This window comes from Phyllobates terribilis, unplaced genomic scaffold (assembly GCF_046119375.1).
Source record: "Phyllobates terribilis strain yellow unplaced genomic scaffold, ASM4611937v1 Scaffold_7__3_contigs__length_470593459, whole genome shotgun sequence".
Classification (NCBI taxonomy): Eukaryota; Metazoa; Chordata; class Amphibia; order Anura; family Dendrobatidae; genus Phyllobates; species Phyllobates terribilis.
Genome location: NW_027362767.1, coordinates 388,313,463 through 388,339,439, shown reverse-complemented (window position 1 = coordinate 388,339,439; position 25,977 = coordinate 388,313,463). Strand labels below are relative to the sequence as shown.

At 44.9% G+C, this 25,977-nt stretch overlaps 1 protein-coding gene across 2 annotated transcripts in view; it reads right to left on the bottom strand.

The window, feature by feature from the left end:
* Positions 1 to 5,736: 5,736 nt before the first annotated feature.
* LOC141154944 (cytochrome P450 2F2-like) overlaps positions 5,737 to 25,977 on the bottom strand; it is a 157,597-nt gene continuing 137,356 nt past the window's right edge. For both annotated transcript variants that reach the window (XM_073641515.1, XM_073641516.1), the window contains 5 exons: positions 13,042 to 13,218; positions 10,243 to 10,384; positions 9,981 to 10,165; positions 9,736 to 9,877; positions 5,737 to 7,135 (listed from right to left, as the gene is read on the bottom strand). In XM_073641515.1, coding sequence (XP_073497616.1) covers positions 6,939 to 7,135; positions 9,736 to 9,877; positions 9,981 to 10,165; positions 10,243 to 10,384; positions 13,042 to 13,218 — 843 coding nt within the window. In that variant the 3' untranslated portion in view covers positions 5,737 to 6,938. The remainder of the gene's footprint in view (positions 7,136 to 9,735; positions 9,878 to 9,980; positions 10,166 to 10,242; positions 10,385 to 13,041; positions 13,219 to 25,977) is intronic.

The following is a 25,977-nucleotide window of genomic DNA, read 5'->3' as shown; positions in this document are numbered from 1 at the left end:
GGAATAGCATGCCGCTGCTAGATGCTGTGGTAGCCATACTGGTTCAGTATGCCTTCAATTTTGAATAAATCCCCAACAGTGTCACCAGAAAAGCACCCCCCCACCATCACACCTCCTCCTCCATGCTTCATGGTGGGAACCAGGCATGTAGAGTCCATCCGTTCACCTTTTCTGCGTCGCACAAAGATACGGTGGTTGGAACCAAAGATCTCAAATTTGGACTCATCAGACCAAAGCACAGATTTCCACTGGTCTAATGTCCATTCCTTGTGTTCTTTAGCCCAAACAAGTCTCTTCTGCTTGTTGCCTGTCCTTAGCAGTGGTTTCCTAGCAGCTATTTTACCATGAAGGCCTGCTGCACAAAGTCTCCTCTTAACAGTTGTTGAAGAGATGTGTCTGCTGCTAGAACTCTGTGTGGCATTGACCTGGTCTCTAATCTGAGCTGCTGTTAACCTGCGATTTCTGAGGCTGGTGACTTGGATAAACTTATCCTCAGAAGCAGAGGTGACTCTTGGTCTTCCTTTCCTGGGGAGGTATTCATGTGAGCCAGTTTCTTTGTAGTGCTTGATGGTTTTTGCAATTGCACTTGGGGACACTTTCAAAGTTTTCCCAATTTTTCACACTGACTGACCTTCATTTCTTAAAGTAATGATGGCCACTCATTTTTCTTTACTTAGAATTTGTATTATGGCAAGAAAAAAGCAGCTAACAGTCTATTCAGTAGGACTATCAGCTGTGTATCCACCAGACTTCTGCACAACACAACTGATGGTCCCAACCCCATTTATAAGGCAAGAAATCCCACTTATTAAACCTGACAGGGCACACCTGTGAAGTGAAAACCATTTCCGGCAACTACCTCTTGAAGCTCATCAAGAGAATGCCAAGAGTGTGCAAATCAGTCATCAAAGCAAAAGGTGACTACTTTGAAGAACCTAGAATATAAGACATATTTTCAGTTGTTTCACACTTTTTTGTTAAGTATATAATTCCACATGTGTTAATTCATAGTTTTGATGCCTTCAGTGTGAATGTACAATTTTCATAGTCATGAAAATACAGAAAAATCTTTAAATGAGAAGGTGTGTCCAAACTTTTGGTCTGTACTGTATGTTTTATTGTGAGTCCGTAAAAAAGTGCCATAATACTCTGACAACATTGTTCACAGCAGTGACTTGGGAGTCAGAAATGCTTCCAGTGGTCTTCTCCATTCTGTTCCAATGTAATTTCAGCACTGTTCCGATCGATTTAGGCAATTTTTAGGCCCCCTGCAGACCTCCGGGAGGGCCGCCAGAAAAATGCTCGAGTTTCCCATTGACTTACATTGGGCTCGTTGCTCGGGTCGAGCACCCAAACATTACGATTTGCTCGACCCGAGCAACGAACACCCAAGCATTTTATAGTTCACTCTTCACTAATCAAGACTTGAAGAAGAGCTATGGGAAAAGTGCAGGATACCCCCATTGGTTGGTGCATTAATTAGAGTTACACATTTTTTACTGCAAACAGCCTCCTCATTGAAGAAGAGGACTGTAACTTAATATTGACTTTTTTATGAGCCTTACCACATGACTTATGATAAGAAGCCATACTGGACACACACTTTTGGGTATTTGACCCTCATAATTGCAAACCAGGAGAAATAATTTAACTGGGTGAGAGACCTTCGACAAGAGTTTAAGAGGTATAGTTTCTCCTTGTGGAGAATACTAAATCAGCATAATTAGACTGATAAGCCATGCAATGTTCCAATAGGAATTTAAATATGCAAATAGGTGGCACTAGAGTTCCAATCCTCTACTTCACTGAAAAAGCTATTTACAAAGTCCGCACTGCAGCCAACATCAGATATGGATGGATTGACTCGGGAATGGGGAGTAAAATGTGGTTTGTTTTTTAATAACTAAATGGGAGCCTTGGGTAGAAGTAAAAGGAGATTCCGTTTACCCCAGATTCATGCTGAGACCACCGATTATTTACAACATGGAAGTATCAGAGCAGCACATATAATGGACGTAGAGGTACTTAAAGAATCCAGGTGGTACCTGTACATCTAAATGGTGGACTTTGATTTTCTGAAAAGAAAAAAACCCTTTAAGTTTTTTATTTTAAGAATTTCACATTTTATTATAACTTTTTTTATTTTATGAATCCCTTTAAACCTCAGTACCAAGTGGAAACAATTAGAAAGTTAATCAGTGTATCATCTTTCCTCCATCTCACGTATCTTCCCCATCTGATCTATCCATCACAATAAATGACATCACTCTTTCCCCTGTAACAGCAATCCACTGCCTCGGAGTACGCCTCGACTCTGCCCTGTCCTTCAAGCCCCACATCCAAGCCCTCGCCACCTCCTGTCACCTCCAGCTGAAAAATATTTCCAGAATCCATCCTTTCCTCAACCCTCAATCTACTAAACTGCTTGTGCATGCCCTCATCATCTCCCGCCTTGACTACTGCAACATCCTCCTCTGTGGCCTACCTGCTAACACTCTCGCACCTCTGCAGTCTGTCCTTAACTCTGCTGCCCGACTAGTTCATCTCTCTCCTCACTACTCCTACCCCCCTTTTCAAATCCCTTCACTGGCTCCCAATTGCCCAGCGTATCCAGTTCAAACTACTAACACTGACCTACAAAGTCATCCATAACCTCTCTCCTCCGTACATCTCTGAACTAATCTCCCGATATATTCCCTCACGTAACCTCTAGTCCTCCCAAGACCTCCTTCTCTCCTCCACATTTATTCATTCCTCACCCAACCGCCTCCAAGACTTCTCCCGAATATCCCCTATCCTCTGAAATTCTGTGCCTCAACATGTCCAACTATCCGCCACATTCGGATCCTTCAGACGGAACCTGAAAACCTCTCTCTTCAAGAGAGCTTACAACCTGCAATGAGGCACTGCAGCCTAGGCACTGATTTAATGACACTGCTATATAGTGGTGACAGACACATTTACATACTCACCAGATTGTACCATCACACAAAACAAATTCATTTTTTAATGATATATTCATAATTTATTAAAGTGAACCTGTCAGCAGGATTTTTCTAAGTAAAATACAGGCAGTGTCATGTTGAGGCTGCTGCACTGATTAATACGATACCTGAGTTGAAGAAATCAGTCTTGTGGTTCTTGTGTAATCAGTGTTTGCAGTTTTGAGCTAATGATATGCCCGTGCTCTGGGGCCGGACTGTAGGCAGGGTCTTATCTTATGCTTTAGGCCAGAACAGCAAGAAAAGACCTGCTCACGAAGCACAAGTATGTTCCTCATTATAGAGACAGCCAGACAAAGAGACAGGGGCGGCCTGTGGGCATGTCTTTTCTTGCTGGTCTGGCTTAGAGCTCCAGGATAAGACCCTGCCTAAAGTCCCGCCCCAAAGCACGGGCATATCATTAACGCAAAACTGCAAACACTGATTACACAAGTACCACAAGTTGGATCTCTTCAACTCAGGTATCATATTAATCAGTGCAACAGCCTTAACATGACACTGCCTGTATTTTACTTAGAAAAATCCTGCTGACAGGTTCACTTTAATAAATCATGAATATATCATGAAAAAATGATTTTTTTTTGTCAAGTTTTGTGTGATGGTACAATCTGGTGAGTATGTACATGTGTCTGTCACCACTATATAGCAGTGTCATTAAATCAGTGGCCATGCTATAAAACTTACACAATAATATGTAAGAAACACAAAGAATCTTCCACAACTTCTTGCAGTTCAAATTTATTATCAAGTCAAATATAAATAGTAACGTGCATATTCACGAGCCTTAGGAACATCCGTCTGGATTATTGTACCAAAAATTCTGTTTAAACCGTGCCTGCAGTGGATAATTGTCAACAGTTAGTGGCCAGATGTGTCCAGCTGCATGGGAGTCCTGTGTTGGTTAAATCATCTGACCTGGATGTTCCTAAAGCTGGTGAATATGAACTTTACTATTAGTATTTGACTCTACTTGAAAAAATACTTGAATTGCAAAAGTATATAGAGGCCTCTCATACAGCTAAATCAGATCTCTTGCTTTGCACTGTGGAGAAGCAACACCCCGAAACACGTGTCTGAAAATTGAGATTCAGGTTTGGATTTTATCCTAAGTCATGTGGCAAGGCTCGTTAAAGGATTGATAATAATTTTTAGGATTGCTACTATCAGTAGGTGGCAGATCATATGAGAAAAATGCGCATACAGAACTAATAAAAAGTATACATTTTAATGATACATTGCAATAAAAACACTAAAGACAGTAATAAAAATAGGTGGGCAGGTAAATAGTGACAATAAGCCGAAAAGGTGGAGTAGGAGGCATTAGGCCGGTTTCACATCCGAAAAACCGGTACCGGACCTATCCATGTCCCATGTCCCATGTGTCCATGTGTGTCACACATGTGCCAACCATGTGCCGCCCATGTGCCGCATCAGGATCACACGTACCAGCGCCTGGGAATCAGTGTAGTTAGCGCTGTTACCAAGCGCTGGTGCTGAACACTGCCCTCATCATGGTTCCCTGACGGCGCTGCGATCAGCATCAGCAGCGACAATGATGAGGGTAGTAGTGGCTCATCCTTCCTGGCTCTTCTGCTGAATGGTAGCATGGATTACAGTGGGGGACAATTTCAGACAGGTGAGTAGATGGATTTTATTATTTTAATCTTATTTTTACTACACAGGGACACTGCGGGAGCAGACTACTACTACCCTCATCATTGTCATTGCTGGTGCTGATCGCAGCGCCGGCAGGAGACCATGATGAGGGCAGCGTTCAGCAGCATTCAGCACCTGGCGCTTTGGAACAGTGCCAACTGTACCGCTGATTCCCAAGCGTCGGTATGGGTTGGATGCCATCCGTGTGTGTTCAGCGTGAGACACTTTTGTGGAATGTGCATCCACAAAAAAACAGCCATGTCTGCGTGTGGAGCAGATGGACACACGGTCCGTGGAAACACACTAGCATGTGTACAGACCCATCGATTTGAATGGGTCTGTGTGTGTCAGTGTCACCAGTATGTGTGGAAACTGTTACCACACATACTGGAGATACTGACGTATGAAAAAGCCCTTAGAGTTCAAGTCCTCTTTCTCTCTGAAGAGGCAATTTGCATTAATTGCCCAGCCTAGCATTGCGTGGCCTAAAAGTCTCCTTACATTTGCATGTCAGGCATGTCACTTGCCACAAGTAGAGATAGTACAACTTATATCATATAATTGTGTTTTTTGAGCAACGGGATTCACTAAATGAGAAGTTGCCATTACTCTTATAGAATAATGTAGAGACCCATGGCACTGCACACCACAAACATCAAAACGACACAATAAATAATGTAGGGAATTTATGATGAGAACATACACATTACGTAACAACATCACAAGAAAAGAACACAAGTGTAAAGTTCTACCATAACTGTTATAATAGTATCAAAATTGTAGCTATACATTTATGCGACTTATAATATTGGAAGCAATGAAGAATTGTGCAACAATAAATAGGCGAATGGCCCCTGCCCATGAACCTTTGATACTATCTGTCAAACCTCTAATATACCCTGCTGCTTACATTTTTTGGGCACCAGTGTGACTCACTGATTATAAAATGAAGAGTTATAATATGACCTTGCTGCAGCCTTATGGCATCTATTTGCTGAATTGTGTTTCCCGAAAATAAGTGTCAGTGTCTTATATTATTTCTTGCTCCAAAACATGGGTTAGAGCTTATTTTTAGGGGATGTCTTATTTTTCCATGAACAACAATCCACATTTATCCTTGAACAAAAAAATAAACATTTATTGAAATATGATTATGTCATCACACACTCATCATATATACACATACACATGTATATACAAAACACACTGCACATACATACACATGTATAGTTGAAACCAGAAGTTTACATACACTATATAAAAAAACACACATGCATGTTTTTCTCAATATCGGACATGAAATCAGAATAAACCTTTCCCGTTTTAGGTCAATTAGGATTACCATAATTTTTAATATTTGCCAAATGCCAGAATAATGAGAGAGAAAGAGAATGTTTTAAGGCAGTTTTATTACTTACTGCAAAGTCAAAAGTTTCCATACATTTCATTAGTATTTGGTACCATTTCCCTTAAACTGAATGACTTGGGTCAAATGTTTGGGATATCCTTCCACAAGCTTCTCACAATAGTTGGTGGGAATTTAGGCCCATTCCTCCTGACACTCTAGCCTCCGGAAGTTAAAAGACATGGTCACATGTCAGTGTTGTGACCAAACGTCCTTAAGCAGTCAACCTCGGAACAGAAACCCTAGGGGCCCCTAAGATAGTGTTGGTCCTGACTAATTGCCCAGTTTGCTACTACCCCCTAACGTTGGCCCTGACTAGTAACTAGGGCTTATATTTAAAGCATACTACAAAAATCCTGGAGAAATCATACTAGAGCTTATTTTTGGTGTAGGTCTTATTTTCGGGAAGACACAGTATTTATATGAAATTTAGGCACCATGTTGGAAACAAGTTTTATTCACCTTTGCCTTTCAAATAGGTTTCTATTATGTTATATAAGAGTTTGTCGCTTCTATACAAAAAATGGTTGGTAGTGGAAGGGTGGCAGTCCATTTAGTAGAATAGGGCTGAGCTGTCATAACTGAGTCAGCCCCTGGCGAACCCCCAGACAGACACCGGAGAGCCCCCAGACAGTCCCAGGAGAGCCCCCGGTTACCGGTTACACATAGTGTTGTATCTGAAACAAAGTGATCCCTTCCACCTAACTTCAATCAAGCTTTTACTTTATACAAAGATGCAGAATACATAAGCTAATATTATTGAGTACTTATATTATTAATATTGCAGTTCTTTCTAATAGATAAGTTGCTTCCTGCATTCATGCACATTTTCCTAATCACAATCTCTAAAGACAAATAAACGTTATCTTATTATATTATTCCTGAGAACATGTTCGGGGTATAAGACATATTTCAAAGCTGGGAGGAATATGTCCTAGCCCACATCCAACTGAAGCCACAGAGAGCTTTTCGGGGGGCACTGGTGACTTGATCGTGAAGTTCTGCAGAAGTGTGATGAGAAAAATGAAAATCTCCATATCTGCCAAGCTCTTGCCTGGGCAAATTCTCTTACCTGAAAAGAAATATCAGTGATTAGACAAATCTACAATTATATAAACATTGATTTTAATAGGTGCCTTGTAAAACCATACTTGTGGGGTTGTCCAATGGTTCCTCCAGTGATCACCAAGAATTCACCAGATGCACGGAAATCAGCTATAAACCAGCATGTCCTCATTTAAATCGATGGCATATCGCTATTGTGCGTGATCTCTTTTTGGTCTAAATTCTGAGCCCCCACCAAATCCTGAGAATGATTTAGCATTGCTTCCCCTTCTAACGACCAGGGGAACTGCAGCTGGTCCTATTCACTTGAATGGGGGCATGCTGTAGTTCTCTGCACACTCTGTGGCTGCTGTGTAGGGAAAAATAGCTAAGATGGTGGTCCCAAAGGTCAGATCCTCACAGATTATAAAGTTACGATACATCCAAGTGATTACTCTGCATTTTGATGGGAATAACTTTTTAATGGGGAAAACCTATTTTTACACTTCTGGGTAATTTTTTTAAGAACTCTGAATTGTGCCATTTTCAGCTAATACACTTGAAAATGTAAGAATAAATTGAAAACTGGCTTTTACCATTCCACTTATTAAAGGACCACTCTCTTACACCGTCCAAATTGATCTTGTACAGTCTGACACTTCCAGACTCTATAAGATCCAAGATGGTAACGTTTCTCGTTGTGGAGAGTGACATGCCTAACCTGATATGCTTTTAAGCCTTGCAATGTTCCTCTGGAAAATTAAATTTTCAAATTGCCTCTTCAGAGAGGAAGATGACTACTCTACTGCCACCTACTGGAACTAACAGTCCTAAAAGTCAATATCGACCCTTTACTGAGTCTTATCACATGACTTAGGATAAAAGCCAAACCGGAATCTCAATTTGCAGATATAGTGATTGGGGTGTTGCCCCTCATATTGACTTTTAGGATTGCTACTTCCTATAGGTGGCACTAGAGTTCTAGTTCTCTTCATCACTGAAGAGACAATTTGCAGACTGTATAAGGAAAGTCCATAATGACAAAGAGAATGGCAACTACCAGAGGTCAATTATTTCACACATTGTCACAAGGACTAATAGATGTGGTGCAGTGTAGCAATGAGCGAACACGTTCGGTTGGAATTTAATTCTACTAAAATTCTCCAAACTGCAGATTTTTTGCAATTGGATTCCAAGCAGATTCAACAAAATATTCTGAACTGTAAAGGGTCATCAAAAAGGTAAAAAAAAAAAAATCCTTTTAATCACCTTATCGCTCACCTCTAATGATGTCGTAACCTTTTGCATGATTGTGCAGAACCATCCCGGGCCCCAGCAAAGCTGGAAGTCCCAACCCAGCATGAGAGGCCTGGGGATTTCATCGTGAGCGGTGGAGATCAGAAGATGCAATGAGGACCGGACATGTGATGGTGATGAGTGGAGGGGCCTTAGAGGCAAAGGATATTTTTTAACCTTTTGATGCCCCTATACAGTTCAGAAATTGTTTTTGAATATGCTTGGAATCAATTTACAAAAAAAAAAAAAAAAAATGCATTCTGGCAAATGCGAATTTTTGAAAAATTCTAGTAGAATTCAAGTCCAACCCATTTTTTTTTACTCATCTCTACACTGGTAGAAAGTAGATGCAGCACTTCTGGTAGATGGTGCATAAGTAGGATCCAATCCCATATGTGGATATATACCACAGCGATGGACATCGTATAGCTCTACCCTGTGCTGCTCTAGCGGTTTTCTCCATTCCAGCTGACTGATGAAGGTCGAGTTGTAGACCGAAACATCTTTATTGTCTGGATAATGCTACAAATAAAATGTCATTTTTTCATCCCAAATTGAGTGCCAGATTTTCATATATCATCTCTACACCGCACCATATCTCTGTCCTTGTCCTTGTGAAAATGCATGAATTAATAGACTGCTGGGAGTTCCCATTCTCCTTGTCATGGAGAGTCTGGCTCTGAAAGCACTTGGACAATATGAATAGTCTTTGAGAGAGGATTTAAGCGGCATGAACGGCGGTGATCAGAAGATGCAATGAGGACCAGACTGGGCATGGTGAGGAGTGAAGGGTTTAGCGAGTTGAGTAGATGGTGAGTATAAGGATTTTATTTATTTATTTTTACATACTACAGTTATTGTGCTCTCATGTCTGGTGAGACCCCAGAGTTTAATAAGGGATATTCAATTTGTGCAGCATAACTTCTCTGTAAATCAAATTTCCCAGGAAAAAAAAAGAGAAGAGACAAATTTGAATTTTACGTCATCCACTCATCTCTAGTGCAATGTAAAGCTCTTAGAAAAGACTTTTCAGAATTATTTGAAGGCAACTGGCAGCCTGCTTTTATGGCCACTGTAGTGGACATGCGCTCAGAAGGTGTACACCCAATGCCACCAGGAACCCATTGTAAGAAAAAGAAACATCACATGGGATTTGTTGTTTCTTGGCTCTCTGTATAGAAAACTGAACTATGTTGTATATGAAAGTGCCTATGATAAAGTATAATTTGGAAAATGCCCCTGACCTTAGGCAATTGTCACAGTCACAGCGAAAGCCAGATATTCACTAAAAAAGACATGTTACAATCTACTGTAGTTCAATTTCATCCTCACCTGCAGAATATGGCATCAAGGGCTCTTTCTTTTTGAGTTTCCCATCTTCATCCAAAAAGTTTTTGGGGTCAAAGATTTCAGGGTTATTGAACTCAGTCATGTCATTGTGTACGCCAGTAAGAACCGGGGTGAAAACTGTTCCCTTTAGGTTAGAAAATAGAAAAAAGCATTTAGAAAAAAAAATCTTTTCTGTATTAAGATTTTTGATCATTTTAATTTTTTTCTTAGCCGAAATTGATTTTTACCTTCTTAAATTTATAATTACGAATCTCAGTATCCATGGTCAATTCATGAGGAAGAGCCAATGGAATCACATCACCAAATCTCTGGACCTCGTAAATAAAAGCTTCTGTGTACGGCATTTTGAATCTGTCCTCATAAGTTGGTGGACGTTGGCCAATTACGTTTTCAATCTCATTGTAGACCTTTTCTATAAGAAAATTGTCTTTTCAATTTCTCATAACATTGCAAAAGCTTTTGCTGTTTCATTCGGCTTTAGTTGCATACCTGCTATACTGCGGTATTTCATGAGAAGCAAGATTGAAAATCTCAGGGTAGCACTTACTGATTCTGTCCCAGCAAAGAATAAGATTACAGAGTTCATTACCAAAGTATTGACATTGTAGATAGTCTCTTTAAGCTTCCCTTCCTGAGTTTGAAGACGTGATACAAAGAAGAGAATATATTATTAATCATGCATTATAGCACCATTACTTTCTTCAACGCTTTACAGACCTCATCATCACAGTCTCCATTGGGACTCACAATCTAAACTACCTACCAGTATAGCTGTGGAGTGAGGGAGGAAACTGGAGAACCTGGAGGAAACCCACACAAACACAGGGAGAACATACAAACTCCTTGCAGATGTTTTCTTTGGTGGAATTTGAACCCTGGACCTCAGCACCTCAAAGCAACAGTGCTAACCACTGGACCACCGTGCTGCCCATATATATATATATATTATATACAGTACAGACAAAAAGTTTGGACGCACCTTCTCATTTAAAGATTTTTCTGTATTTTTATGACTATGAAAATTGTACATTCACACTGAAGGCATCAAAACTATGAATTAACACATGTGGAATTATATACTTAACAAAAAAGTGTGAAACAACTGAAAATATGTCTTATATTCTAGGTTCTTCAAAGTAGCCATCTTTTGCTTTGATGACTGCTTTGCACACTCTTGTCATTCTCTTGATGAGCTTCAAGAGGTAGTCACCGGAAATGGTCTTCCAACAATCTTGAAGGAGTTCCCAGAGATGCTTAGCACTTGTTGACCCTTTTGCCTTCACTCTGCGGTCCAGCTCACCCCAAACCATCTTGATTGGGTTCAGGTCTGGTGACTGTGGATGCAAGGTCATCTGGCGTAGCACCCCATCACTCTCTTTCTTGGTCAAATAGCCCTTACACAGCCTGGAGGTGTATTTGGGGTCATTGTCCTGTTGAAAAATAAATAATGGTCCAACTAAATGCAAACCGGATGGAATAGCATGCTGCTGCAAGATGCTGTGGTAGCCATGCTGGTTCAGTATGCCTTCAATTTTGAATAAATCCCCAACAGTGTCACCAGCAAAGCACCCCCACACCATCACACCTCCTCCTCCATGCTTCACAGTGGGAACAAGGCATGTAGAGTCCATCCGTTCACCTTTTTTGCGTCGCACAAAGACACGGTGGTTAGAGCCAAAGATCTCAAATTTGGACTCATCAGACCAAAGCACAGATTTCCACTGGTCTAATGTCCATTCCTTGTGTTCTTTAGCCCAAACGAGTCTCTTCTGCTTGTTGGCTGTCCTTAGCAGTGGTTTCCTAGCAGCTATTTTACCATGAAGGCCTGCTGCACAAAGTCTCCTCTTAACAGTTGTTGAAGAGATGTGTCTGCTGCTAGAACTCTGTGTGGCATTGACCTGGTCTCTAATCTGAGCTGCTGTTAACCTGCGATTTCTGAGGCTGGTGACTCGGATAAACTTCTCCTGAGAATCAGAGATGACTCGTGGTCTCCCTTTCCTGGGGCGGTCCTCATGTGAGTCAGTTTCTTTGTAGCGCTTGATGGTTTTTGCAACTGCATTTGGGGACACTTTCAAAGTTTTCCCAATTTTTCGGACTGACTGACCTTCATTTCTTAAAGTAATGATGGCCACTCGTTTTTCTTTACTTAGAATTTGTATTATGGCAAGAAAAAAGCAGCTAACAGTTGTGAGGCAGTGACCGGGATCGTATATGAGGGACGTTACATCTCCCCCAGAATGTGCACAGAGACCCATTAAAACCATTGGAGTGCATTGCAGTCACAGACACAGCTGCGGCTGCAATGCAGGAATGAAGGTGAGGGTGGACCTAGTCAGGCTATCTGGCTAAGGCAGATTAGTAAAACCTAGCAGGGCCTTCATTTCTTGGAGGAGGCAGTGGGGTGGTCTCCTCCCTCCAACCCAGGTTTTCCAGTGGCTCTTGCCACAAGTCCTTTAAAACCCCTGCACTAAGGATTAGTGTTGTTCTATGTTGGAACCTGCTAGGAGCACAGCAGGAAACCTCAGCAGGACTGAGGGTGGCTGAACCCCTGCCTGGGATCCCTCTGCACCTGTCAGGCTCTGAGCGGCCGACACAGCCGTTGCCCTCGGCAACCATTGTGTATGGACTTTCTGTTAACCCGGCTGCGAACCAGTGGACTCTGTTAACCAGTGAGTTGCTGAAATAAAAGCTGTTTATGTTGGACTTGCTTGGGTCACTGCCTCAGTTACTGCACGGTGTGAACACCGCCGCCTTACACAGTCTATTCAGTAGGACTATTAGCTGTGTATCCACCAGACTTCTGCACAACACAACTGATGGTCCCAACCCCATTTATAAGGCAAGAAATCCCACTTATTAAACCTGACAGGGCACACCGGTGAAGTGAAAACCATTTCCGGTGACTACCTCTTGAAGCTCATCAAGAGAATGCCAAGAGTGTGCAAAGCAGACAAAGCAAAAGGTGGCTACTTTGAAGAACCTAGAATATAAGACATATTTTCAGTTGTTTCACACTTTTTTGTTAAGTATATAATTCCACATGTGTTAATTCATAGTTTTGATGCCTTCAGTGTGAATGTACAATTTTCATAGTCATGAAAATACAGAAAAATCTTTAAATGAGAAGGTGTGTCCAAACTTTTGGTCTGTACTGTATATCTATAGATATATACATATATAATATAAATATACATCTATAAATATAGATATAATGTACTCACAATCATAGAAAATATTGATTCATAATATATGAGAGGATCATTTTTTTATTTTTGTTTGGTTTTGTACCTTCTCTATTTTGATCAAGAAACAGTCGATAAAATCTCTTGGGTTATTAATGTCCAAAGTCTTTATGTTATTCTCCATTTTCTCCTTGATAAAGTCTGCCAGGACAGTAAAGTTTGCCATTATTGTATGGTGACGTCCAGGTATGCACTTCATGACATTTGGATAGATGTTGTAAAGCTTGGAAAAAGAACAATGCCTAAATTAGTTCAAAGGGTTGTTCCAACAGTGTTTACTTAAAACATCAGGAGCCTCCAGTGCCAGTGGTATCACATTTACAGATACCTGCCAGGACTTGTAGGTTTCGGGGACCTATTTTAATTTCTTGAATATAACTTGTTGGAGCTTCTTACTAGAGATGTGCGAACATGTTCAGAAAACATTTGTTTTTTTCAAATGCGGCACGAACATTGCACATTCGGATTCATGATCGGACCCCTGAGTGCTTTTACTGAAAATCGTCTAAATTCGGGAAAAGTGCGGTAACTTATTGCGTTTCCACTACTGTATTTTTTAGGACTTAGGCTATGACAGTGGTATTGTATGATGAGTGATGGATACTGAGAGATTGAGATAGTTATCTAGGTGGTTGCTTGTAAGTCAGATAGTTTAGATAGATAGGATACTATTAGTGATGAGTGAGCACTAAAATGCTCGGGTGCACATTGGAATACTGGGGTGCTCGACCCGAACAACGAGCCCAAGTGTAAGTCTATGGGAAACTCGAGCATTTTTCAGGCGGCTCCCTCCGGCAGTCTGCAGAGGGCCTAAAAATTGCCGAAATCGATGGGAACAGTATGGGGGAAGACCCCTGGAAGCATTTCTGACTCCCGGGTTACTGCTGTCAACAACGTTGTCAGAGGTATTACGCCACTTTTAACCCCTTAAGCACCGGAGCATTTTCAGTTTTTGCATTTTCGTTTTTTGCTCCCCTTGTTCCCAGAGCCATAGCGTTTTTATTTTTGGTCAATATGGCCATGTGAGGGCTTATTTTTTGCGGGATGAGTTGTACTTTTCAACACCATTACTAGTTTTACCATATCCTGTACGGTAAAACGGGAAAAAAGTGCAATACCACAGTTGTTTTTTATTTATTTTTTTTACCACGTTCACTGAATGCTAAAACTGACCTGCCATTATTATTCTACAGGTCATTACGAGTTCATAGACACCAAACATGTATAGGTTCTTTTATATTTAAGTGGTGAAAAAAAAATCCAAAATTTGGTAAAAAAAAAAACATAGCGCCATTTTCCGAGACCTGTAGCGTCTCCATTTTTCATGATCTGGGGCTGGGTGAGGGCTTATTTTTTGCGCACCAGGCTGACATTTTTATTGATAACATTTTGGGGTAGATCCGATGTTTTGTTCGCCCGTTATTGCATTTTATTGCAATTTAGCGGCGACCAAAAAACGTAATTCTGGCGTTTAGAATTTTTTTCTCGTTACGCCGTTTACCGATCGGATTAATTCTTTTTTATATTGATAGATCGGGCGATTCTGAACGCGGTGATACCAAATATGTGTATGTAGGGGTTTTTTTATATATATTTTATTTTGAATGGGGCAAAAGGGGGGTGATTTAAACTTTTATATTTTTTTTTATATTTTTAAAAACCTTTTTTTTACTTTTTGCTTGCTTCAATAGTCTCCATAGGAGACTAGAAGCAGCAACTGTCCGATCGCTTCTGCTACATACAGGGGACGAGCAGGTCCCCTGCATGCAGCAGAAATGGTCCTGTGCTAAGAGCGCCGACCACTAGGTGGCGCTCATAGCGACCAGATCATGACAACCACAGGCGTCTGCTACAGACCCTGGGTTGTCATGCCCACCCATCGGTGACCCGCGATCACATGACGGGGTCGCCGGTAGGCGGGGCTTAGGACGCGCTTCCAGGAAGCACGCGTTAAATGCCGCTGTCGGAGATTGACAGCGGCATTTAAACATGTTAACAGCCGCGGGTGGATCGCGATTCCACCCGGGGCTGTTGGGGGCACATGTCAGCTGTAAGAATCAGCTGACATGTGCTCCGTTCAGTGAGGGCTCAGCGCAGCAGCCCTCACTGAACAGGGGGGTGCGCAAATATGCGTACTAATACGTCACCCGTTGTTAAGGGGTAAAGACTCACAATAAAACACACAAAAACAAAATGGATTTTCCTGGGAAATATGTCAAGGAACATCCTTTCCAGGATAAAAACTTATATATAAGGCAAAATAAATAACCAAAAACAGAAATACTCCCCCACACCTTTGCTATGTTCACACATAACATTTTTAATGCGTTTTTGCACTTTTGCATTGCTTTCAACCGTGACAAATGCATTCACCGGGAAATGTCAACATTTAACAATTTACAACTTAATCTGGCCATGTGGTGTGTGAGATCTCATCAGACACATCCTGCTTCATTTATGAAGGAGGGACTCTGAAAGTCACAAAGCCTATTTTTATAGGGCCATCAGGCGGCCTTTACTATTCTTAAAGGGCCAGCAGTCAGCCCTCACTATTCTTAGAGAGCCATCAGCTGGTTATTCTTTGTTGTTCCCATTACTAAAGAGTGTCTCTACTATACTGTTATTGCGAATGCAGCGAGTGGCAGGTCTGCCCAAAATTTGGACGCACCCCAATACCCCTTTGAAAATTTGTACGCACCCGAATACCACTTTCAAGAGACTTAGGAGAGGGCCTCCTGAAAACAATGTTCCCATTATTAAGAAGTGGGTCTCCCATACTGTTTGCCTATGCAGTGAATGCAAGGGTTGCCAAAAATTTGGAGGCACTCCAATGCCCCTTGGAAGAGAGGTGGAGGTGAGAGGGCCTCCTGAAAACAATGTTCCCATTATTAGGAAGTAGAGATGAGCGGTGTTCGAATCGAACTGTTCGCCAATCTCAAATTCGAGTTGTTTTGGGCGGTGTTCGAGCCGTTCAACGAACCCGAACGATTTGAAAAAAATCCGGCTGTTCGAGGTTATGTTCGATAACTGTTCGTGCACCCAAATCGTAACTGGATTTTTTCACAGTAATGCTGATAATCAATGTTAATACACAGTTTGAGTGTACAGCGGGGTGGGGGGAGGGGCATGGGATGGATCTCTGCAGGAATAATGAAGATCTCCATTTTTTTTTTCTCTTTCCCGCATTTACAGTGGGGAGGTCCAGTCTGTCAGCCTATCAGCAGCGCACACACGGAGCGAAGTGCTTTTTTTCGCACAAGCAAGGGCATGTGTCATTGGCTGTGTACGTCACATGTCCTTGCCCTATAAAACCCAGCCATTTTCCCCGTCTCCACCATTTTCTCACTGCTGCAGCTGAGTGTTAGATGTCACTGCTGCTGCTGTTAGCGCTATATTGTGTAACTGAATTGCAAGCGAATTTTCTCTTAAATAGACAGAAAGGTTTAGGGAGTAGGGACTAGTTTGTAATTGCAGCCCTTTTGAGGGCTAGGTTACAGCAGTTCCTAGCACTTTTTGCCAGGCAGGTCTGTTTTAGTGCTGTGCAAGTGTTTTTCACAGCATTTGGCTAAATCTAGCTAAGCAAATCCTTTTGGGCCTCTTGCAGTGTGTGTTAGTCAGTGGAGTAGCCTATCTGTGTTGCAAGCTACACCACCTGTGTATGCAATACAATTTTTTTACTGCACCTAGCCAAGTAAAACCTTTTTAGCCTGTAGCAGTGTGTGGTACTCAATCTATTAGGCCATCTATATCAAGCTCCACCAGCTTTGAAATTAATAATTTTTAGCTGCATCTTGCCTGGAAAATAATTTTTCTTCCCAATAGTGGTACCAATAGAAATATGGGGCGCGCGCCTGGCTAACAAAAATATACGCTTCATAACAAAAAAACACCAGCCTAGCGCACAGCATTAATAAGATGGCATCAACGTCTCTCCCAGTGCTAGGCCTACTACGCTGGCTAGCATTCCTGTGCCTAAAACACAATGTATGGGTCCGCGCTAGCCACGATGCTGAGGGGTCTAAAGCTGCTGCTAATGCTTTATCACAATTCAATTGGCAGATTTTCACAGAGCTCCTCCAACGCCCACCCTTCGGGCAACAGTTGCCCACCCTCCCTATGGGATCTAGTAGCGAATAGTTGATGCCATTAATCAGAGCGTCAGTTGCCCCGTCGACATGGCAAGCATACGGTAAGGCATGGGAAGAGTGGATACGACTAGTAGCAGGCAGACGTGTTGACCAATGTGAACAAGCCAGATTACAAGTCATCATAGAATTTCTCCACCAGCTAATGATGAGGGGCATATCAGGGGCATCAGCGCAGCAGTGTCTGACCGGAGTAGCATTTCACTTCCAACTACTGAATTGGGGAGATGTGACAAAGATTCATCATCAGACAATCCATAAAAGGGTGGAAAAGGGGTCAGCCAAGTCAGGAATGTAGACGTCCCGTCCTGTGTCACTAAAACTGATTTCTCACATCATATCCCTAACACCATTAACATGACACTCACAATTTGAAGCAACACTACTGTCTACTGCATTTGCGATCGCCTTCTTCGGGGCGCTATGCATAAGCGAATTAGTCCCTCAATCCAAAATTACCACCAGTGGAGGCTTATTACACCAGGACGTAGTCCTAGCCAATAATGCAATACGTCTACGCATACGCCAATCGAAAATGGTTCCAGCGGGCAGGGGCACTTGGGTACTTCTACAACCGTCAAACGGTACACTGAGTCGGGTAGCAATAGTAAAAACATATATAACCATGAGATCACAAAGTAATTTCTTCCTATCACACATTGATGGAATGCCATTATCAAGATACCAGTTTCAAGCTATATTTAATAAATGCATAACATCGGCAGGGAACCACCCCAAAGATTACGGGACACACTCATTCCGCATAGGTGCGGCCACGGAAGCAGCAAGAGCAGGACTGTCAGAAACGGAAGTTCAGAGAATATGGAGATGGCGATCCACGTGTTTGGCAAGATACATAAGACCGGACTTGTTATCCTAACGTGGTTTGTTTCTTTTACAGGTGACGCTAAGCCAACAGTGTGGGTGATAGGCCACTCGTATATATATGGGGCAGAAAAAAGGGCGAAAGTCCGCCCAGGCGGGATGAAATTAGAGTTTCATAACACATATTTCAACTGGAGAGGTATTAGAGGCCTGCAATGGCCACAGGTACTAATGGAGGTAATCAAGGTAGGGAGAGAGGCAAGAGGTCCGGTCATCTTAGTTATACAGGCCGGGGGAAACGACCTAGGTCATCACAAGAGCGCATAACTAATGGCAATAATGAAACTAGACACTGAGCGCTTCAGAGAATTTTTCACAAAACTAACTATAGTATGGTCAGAGATTGTGCCGATAGCGGTATGGCAAGGTGCGCGAGACATCACGGCCATCGAACGGACAAGGCGGGAAATAAATATTCGGATGGCAAAATTTAGAAGAGACAGAGGTGGTGTAGTGATACAACACTGACAACTGGAAGGAGATAAAGCAGGCCTCATTCGGCCCGACGGTGTTCACTTAATGGATATTGGACTGGACATATTCCTGTCACGACTCCAGGACGGAGTGGAACAAGCGTTAAGAGTGATGGATGGGGGTCAGAGTCCTGCATACGAGTACACAGGATCCTCCGCGGCCTTGAAATAGAAAGGACATGTTGATGAGTTACACTTGTTGGCCAACTTGCCGGTGTGGAGACCCAGGGCATGCTGCAACAAGCGGAATTATTTTAGAAATAAAATGCCTTTCTAATGGAATGAGTATAAAGAGTTAATAAAGCTGTGACCGATCCTCACCCATCCAGTTGTAAGAGTTACATTATTGTATTGTCAAGGAAAGGGGGGCTGAGCGTCTGGGTTTGGTTGGGGGTCCCCACAGTCTGCCTAGGCTAGATGCATTTAAAAATTCTTATTAGATACACAGGTGGTTCAGCTTGCTTCGCAGCTGGGCTACTACGCCCAAAGTATTGCCTAGGCTAGATGCAGTTAAAAATTCTTATTAGATACACAGGCGGTTCAGCTTGCTTTGCAGCTGGGTTACTATGCTGATTATCAGACACTGAAGCTTTGGAGCAGACCTGAGTAAACAGCTCTTCAGACTCAACCATCTGTGTTACCCCATGCCATAGTGTATGTAGTTTCTTACAGTTAAAAGGGGGGGGGGGAGCGACCCAACCCACCTGGAATGGACGATGCCAACTTCACGTAAAAAACAGCAAGGGGGATTCCAAAAAGTCTATTTTTTCCAAAAATTGTGTCACAGACACCACTTAAGTGGCATCAATTGCCCCAGAGTTGCTTAAAATGGTTGGTGAGGTGATTTTACCAAATCCTCAAGCTTTTAGTCTCCCCAGGATGACACAGGGGTAGAAAAGTCCTTGCAGATCCATGATTTGTTCATCTTTATGAACGCGAGTCTGTCTACATTCTCAGTGGACAGCCGCGTGCCCTTATCTGTCAGCACACCACCAGCAGCGCTGAAAACACATTCAGAGAGAAAGCTGGCTGCAGGGCATGACAAGATCTCCAAGGCGTGAGTGGCGAGCTCCCGACATTTTTCCAGATTGGAATCCCAAAATGAGCAAGGGTCCAGTGACACAGTCATGGCTTCGATGTTCACTTGGAGATACTCCTGTACCATCCTCTAGGCGTTGACTATGTGTCAGACTTCTTGTCTCCTGTGGCCTTGCAAAGGATGGTCTAAAAAAAGTGGTGAAATGATTCCACAAAATTGCTGTTACCAGCAGATACTGTGTTACTGTTACGGTTTGAGTGATGAAGACTCGACAGTCCCACAGTTTGCAAGTTAGAATTGTGAGAGATTCACTACGTGCACTACTGGTGTTTTGTGGAAAAGCACATGCAAGATTCTGCAACAGTCTCTGCTGATACTCCTGCATGCGTGAATCCCTTTCTATGGCAGGAATTATTTCGGCAAATTTACTTTTGCACCGTGGATCTAAGTGTGGCAACCCAGTAGTTAGGATTACTTCGAATTCTGACAATCCAAGGGACATGTTGCAGGTAGTGCAGCAAGAAGGCACTCGTGTCTTGCGCATCTAGGAGGACCAAGTCCTGGTTGTGTTGGTAGCGAGGTAAGAATCATGCTTCCTTCCTCTGCCCTCTCCCCCCAACCTCACACAACAGAAATGTGTTCAAGGTCTCCCTCATCTGATGAGTCTTACATGCCCATCGACAGTTCGTCCTCCACTTCTTCCTCGGCTCCTGCACCTTCAACAGTTTGACTGCTACCATGCGCCCTGGTTAATCCCGCTCCCCCACCCGCCCATGCCTGCCGCCTTGGTGCTGCCGACTGTCTGGACCATGGAGATGTTATCCCTTCCGCATATGACTCCTCCTCTACTTCCTCCACCTCCTCTTCTCTCACCACCTGACTGAATTCTGTTTAACGTGTGCTCCAGCATGTAAATCACCGGAATAGTCATGCTGATAATGGCATCGTCAGCACTAAACATCTTAGTCGTCATTTCAAAACTGTGCAGAAGGGTGTGTGGCGCCCCTGAGGGTTTAGTCGCCACAGAGGTACTGCATCTCACCCAGAGGTGTGGTATCTCACCCTCAGCTAAGGAAAGAGCATGGCTCGGGACCCCAACACCTGCATCCAACACATACCCGCAGTGGGGGTAGGGCGAGATTGCTCCTAAGGGAGAGCACAGTCCCAGGCCCTAGCCGGCGGGAGGGTCCTATGTAGTGGGTGTGGGTGGCGAAAGCAGCTTAGGGGAGCACATGACAGGGAGAGTATAATTAGGAAGCCATCTTAGAAAGAGCAAGCCAGTCAGAGGAGGAGAAGTGACAGGAGCAGAGGCTCTGCATGAGCTCTGCTCCGAGGCGGGCCTAGCCTGGGAGGCCCAGGACTGAAGGAGAGAAGAGAGGAGTGTGAGCAGGATGGCTCCAGGAACCGAAGGGACCCTAGGGGTACGGGCATTGCAGAAGGCCACCCGTACACCCGCTGCTACCAGGAGGTAGAGGGGTCAGGCCAGATAAGGGGAACTGGTCCCTCAACTAGCGGAGAAACAGCAAGGCTCAACTAGAAGCCAGAGGCTGCAGCATTTCATGTACTGCAGGCCAAAGTCCACACCAGTCTCACTAAGAAGGTAGCCACATAGGACCCAGGGGACGGAACACAAGTCGCCCGCCAAGGCCCAAGGATACCGGATAGAAGTGTCACTGGGTGTAAGGTGCAGGGAGAAGGCCAGAGAAAGGACACACAGAAGGGGGTCCTGCCAAGTACTCCTGAGCCATCTGGGGGTGGACTGAGCCCCTCACTGAGTACGCACAGCACGCCGGGGCAGATTGCTCTGGTACTTGTAATCTGGACTGCAACAACTGAGTAAAGATTTTGGACTGCATCACACGCACTCTGTGTTCATTACTGACTCCCTGCACTACAACCACCATAATCCACCCACACTGCCCTGAAACTACACTCTTCCTGTGGGGAGTAATAGTACCATTCCTGCAAAACCACCAGCTTCAGAGGACTGTCCGCAGCGGCGGCCCCTTTGGCCGCACTCCACAGGTGGCGTAGTCGAACATTATAAAACCCATATATACAAATTACCCTTGGATTGACCGCCCTGGGTCACGGACCGGGTCACCGCCACAGAGACTACAGCCCCCAGCGTCTACCAGCCCAGCTCCGGGTACCCCACGGCCCAGGGGGAGCGTCAATTTCATAGGTCCCTGATCTGAGACCACTGCTGCAGCGTGATTTGCCCCACCTCTGGATCTCGTTGGCCCAGGCTATACGTCAGAACGTATTGCTCCAGGGCTTGTCGGTGCTGCCACAGTCGCTGCAACATGTGCAGAGTTGAATTCCACCGTGTCGACACATCGCATTTCAGCCGGTGAACTGGCAGGCCCAATGACTTCTGTAGAGATGCAAGTCGTTGAGCTGCGGGATGTGAACGGCGGAAGTGAGCACACAGCGACCGTGCCCTCTGCAGAAGGCCATCTAGTCCGGGATAGTGGCCTAAAAATTGCTGGACAACCAGGTTCAACACGTGAGCCATACAAGGCACGTGTGTGACATTGCCCCGGCGAAGGGCCGCACCCAGGTTTGCAGCATTGTCGCACACGGCCTTCCCTGGTTTCAGGTCCAGTGGAGACAACCATTCATGAAACTGGGTCTCCAGAGCTGACCACAACTCCTCAGCTGTGTGACTCACATTTCCCAGACATTTTAAAGTAAAAACCGCCTGATGCCGTTGAGCCCTGCTGCCAGCATAGTAAGGAGGTGTGCAGGATCCCTTCTGCGCAGTTAGAAAGCGGGTGGCATTACCAGACAGGCCTTGGGTGCAGGTGGAGGACCGAGAGGAGGTTGACGAGGCAGAAGCAGTGGAGGAACTTCTAGATGAAGAGGATTGACGCACAACTCGTGGGGGCGGCAAGACTTGGACAGCAGCCCCTTGTCCAGCTGTCACCATAGTTACCTATTGCCCAGTCAGCGACATGTAACGCCCCTGTCCATGCCTACTCGTCCAAGTGTCTGTGGTGAAATGCACCCTGTCACACACAGAGTTTCTCAAAGAAGCGGTGATGTTGTGTGCGACATGCTGGTGTAACGCATGCACACCTTTCTTTGAGAAGTAGTGCCAACTAGGCATCTGGTACTGGGGCACTGCGATGGACATAAGGTCTCGAAAATCCTCTGTGTCCACCAGGCGGAAAGGAAGCATTTCTGTAGCCAACAGCTTGCAGATGGTGAAATTCAACCTCTTCGCTTTCTCATGGCTAGGAGGAAATGGTATTTTACTTGTCCACATCTGAGGGACCGAGGGCTGGCTGTTGTGCTTAGACGGGGTTGAGTAGGGTGTCCCCGGCAAACTTGCCGGTCTGTGAGGAAGATGCAAGCGGAAAAGTTAGGTTGCCTTGATCCAAAGGTGGTGCTCTCGATGAAATGAAATGATGACCTGACAATCAAACTGGCTTTTGCGGGTAAAGAGGTGGCAGGTCTGCGTCCGAAAACATGCGAGACTGCTGTCCCCCCAGTCACAGAGGATGAGGAGGCCGCGGATGCACAAGATGGGGCAGACGGTGGTTGGCCCGGCCCGCTAGGCCGCATTGTAGCACAGTGAGCTTCCCACTGCAACTTATGCTTCTTATCCATGTGACGGTTCATGCATGAAGTACTCAAACTATGGATTTTTTGGCCTCTACTTAGCTTTTGCTGACAAATGTTACAGATAACACGAGTTGGGTCATCCTTATCGATCTGAAAAAATGCCCAGGCTATGCAAGGCTTAGCACCCATGCGACCTGAAGAGCCACCACGACTTGTGGTCAGAGGCAGAGTTGTGGTTGAGGATGCAGTTGTTGACGTGCTTTCAGTACTCAGTCTCTGTCCAGGAAGGCGCAACCTAACCTCGTTTTCAATAGCATCTGACTCCCAGCTGCGCTTGATATCACAGATCCTAGAAGAGTGCATTGATGGAATCCTCCACAAGAGGCCCCCATAAACATTCACACATCTCCACCTTCCACCTCAGACCAGCAGAGGGAGCCCGTTAGGGATATAAATAGGGAAGGTGGAGTTAGGCAGATCAATTCCTCTGAAGAGTTCCTGCAGTAGAGAAGCCTAAGAGAGGTCAGTCTGCAGTGGAGCTCAGTCTAGTCTAGAGAACTCAGTTAATAGTTCAGCAGTGGAGCACGAGGCTCCTGCTAGCTAGATTCAGGGAGCCCAGTTAGAGCTTAAGGTGTGCCGGCGCCATAAGATCGGTGAAGCGCGGCAAGCTGCCGTTAGTGTGTATAGCCTAGTGAGGGCCCGAGTAGGCCAAAGGCGAGTGGAGAGTTAGTACATAGGGGGCAGAGGAGCTTAACCAGCTCACCCCGAAGAATTTACCGGACACTGGATCCGAGCTTATCGGGATCTCTAGGACCCAGTAAGGCATAACCGGAATCCCTGGAGAACTACAAGTCCCAGGATCGCTAAGGTGCTGATACGTACCAGAGCCAGGAGACGCTTAGGCCCGCATACTGGGAGCATGAACTTCAAGACCAGGCCCTACCACAAGGTCAGCCAGCGCAGGACAGAGACAAAAGTTAGGCCTAGCTCCAGGCAGGTCAGAAACTTACTACGCAGAGGCATGAAAACAGGAGGCCCTACACCTGCTCATTGGGGAGGATCCTGATATGCACCCTTCACCCTACAGTGCTCCAGGTTGTGCCTGAATTTCCACCAGTAAAATGTACTGAAGTGACTACCGTGTCCATTCCCGTTCTTGCTCTGACCTAGCTGGGTCTCGCCTGTCCTGCATTCCCCCTGCATACGCTGCCCTGAGGCCTAGCTCCACCTGTGGGGAGCTATACCATCGAGCTGCCTTATCACTGGCCTCAGTGGACTGCTGCAGCGCTGGTGCTTCTCACCAGATACCACAGGTGGCATCATGAACTTTTATAAAATTAACAATTATCCACACTTTTAAACAATGACCCCAGGGTACGGGCCCGGGAGCCGACCACCGTGACATCCCAAAGGCCAGGCAAAGGCCCGGGTACCGAGTCATCCCCATCCCCTGGGCTAGTCACATTCTCCTCCACCTTCTCTGCTGACCTCATCGACTGGCTGACTGTGGGTTAACAGTAAGTGGGATCTCCAACCTCGTCATCATCACCCTGTGTGTTATCACACCCGTCATCCTCAGAGCCAACCTCTTTCTGCCCTGACCGAAAAGTCAAGTTGTCGCTCCAATCAGGTATTTGAGTCTCATCATCGTCTTCATCATTGTTTCCACTAACAGGAGTTACAGTTTGGGAACGAGGGTCTACATTATGCTCAGAACCTTCTTCATCTGGTTCTGGATCCGACTCAAAGATTCAGGGCATCAGTGCAGATCACTTCCTCATCTGGATTAACAGAAGCTCTGGAGAAAACCTCCGTTTCCCAGGCTATAGTATGAGTAAACAGCTCTGCAGACTCAACCATCTGTTCTACCCCATACTCAGATGGGCAGCTGGAGAATTGGGAGCTGTGAGGAAGCAAGTGCGATTGGGGTGACACCTCTGAGGACTGGAGTATTTGTGATGTTGAAGTTGAGGTGGTGGAGGAGAGCCCACTTGAAGGAGCACTTGATATCCGTTGAAGCACCTGCTGTTTTTGTGCCTCATCTGGAATTTGTAGCGATGGGAGTGTCCGTAAGAAAGGGATCATATCACATTGTCCACGAAAAGAAGAAGTAGACATCTTAGTTTGGCTGGAAGATGGTCTCTCTTCTGCAGATGTTTCTCCCCCCCCCACCACGGGGGGGCTCGACCCACCAGCGGACAGGCATCAGTATTGTGAGAGGGGGGCTGGCCGTCAGGGTCCACCGTGGCTCTGGCATAAACCCGGCGACACGGAGGTCGCACGGGCAGGAACAGACTGGTCGTGTCGGCTTCGCACTCCAGCGTAGTCCCTCTGCCCGCTCGCGCCAGTAACCTCAAAAGGGATGCGCAAGCGGCTTTTCTTCCCAGGGCTGTTCCCCACCCAGCAGGAATGTGGGGGAGCTCAGGTCGGCCTTCCACTCTACTCCCTTACCTACCTCGCCCTCTTTCATTCTTCTGTTCTCAATCTAACCCCTCGGCTCTGTGGTGTCCGCTCTCCCTCCAGCTCTCTCCTTCTCACAGGTGGACTACCGCGTGTATTCACACTGTGGCGAATCTTTTGGGCCCAGGCATAAGAAGTTGTCGAGGTAATGGATAATATGTGCCCCCTTAGAAAAGTCCATTACAACCCATTCGAGGAAGTAACTAAACGCCTGAAATAGTGAGCAGGATCTGGACCACCCCATGGGCAAACAGCGATCTATATAGTATGCGCCTTCCCAGAAGCAGCCCAATAGGTGGACACTATTCGGAGGCACAGGTAGTAAGTAACTGGAATGCCGCATCAATGTCCGTTTTGGCCATTAGGGTGACCCTTCCCAACTTCTTGTGAACCGCATGATTGCCTTGTCA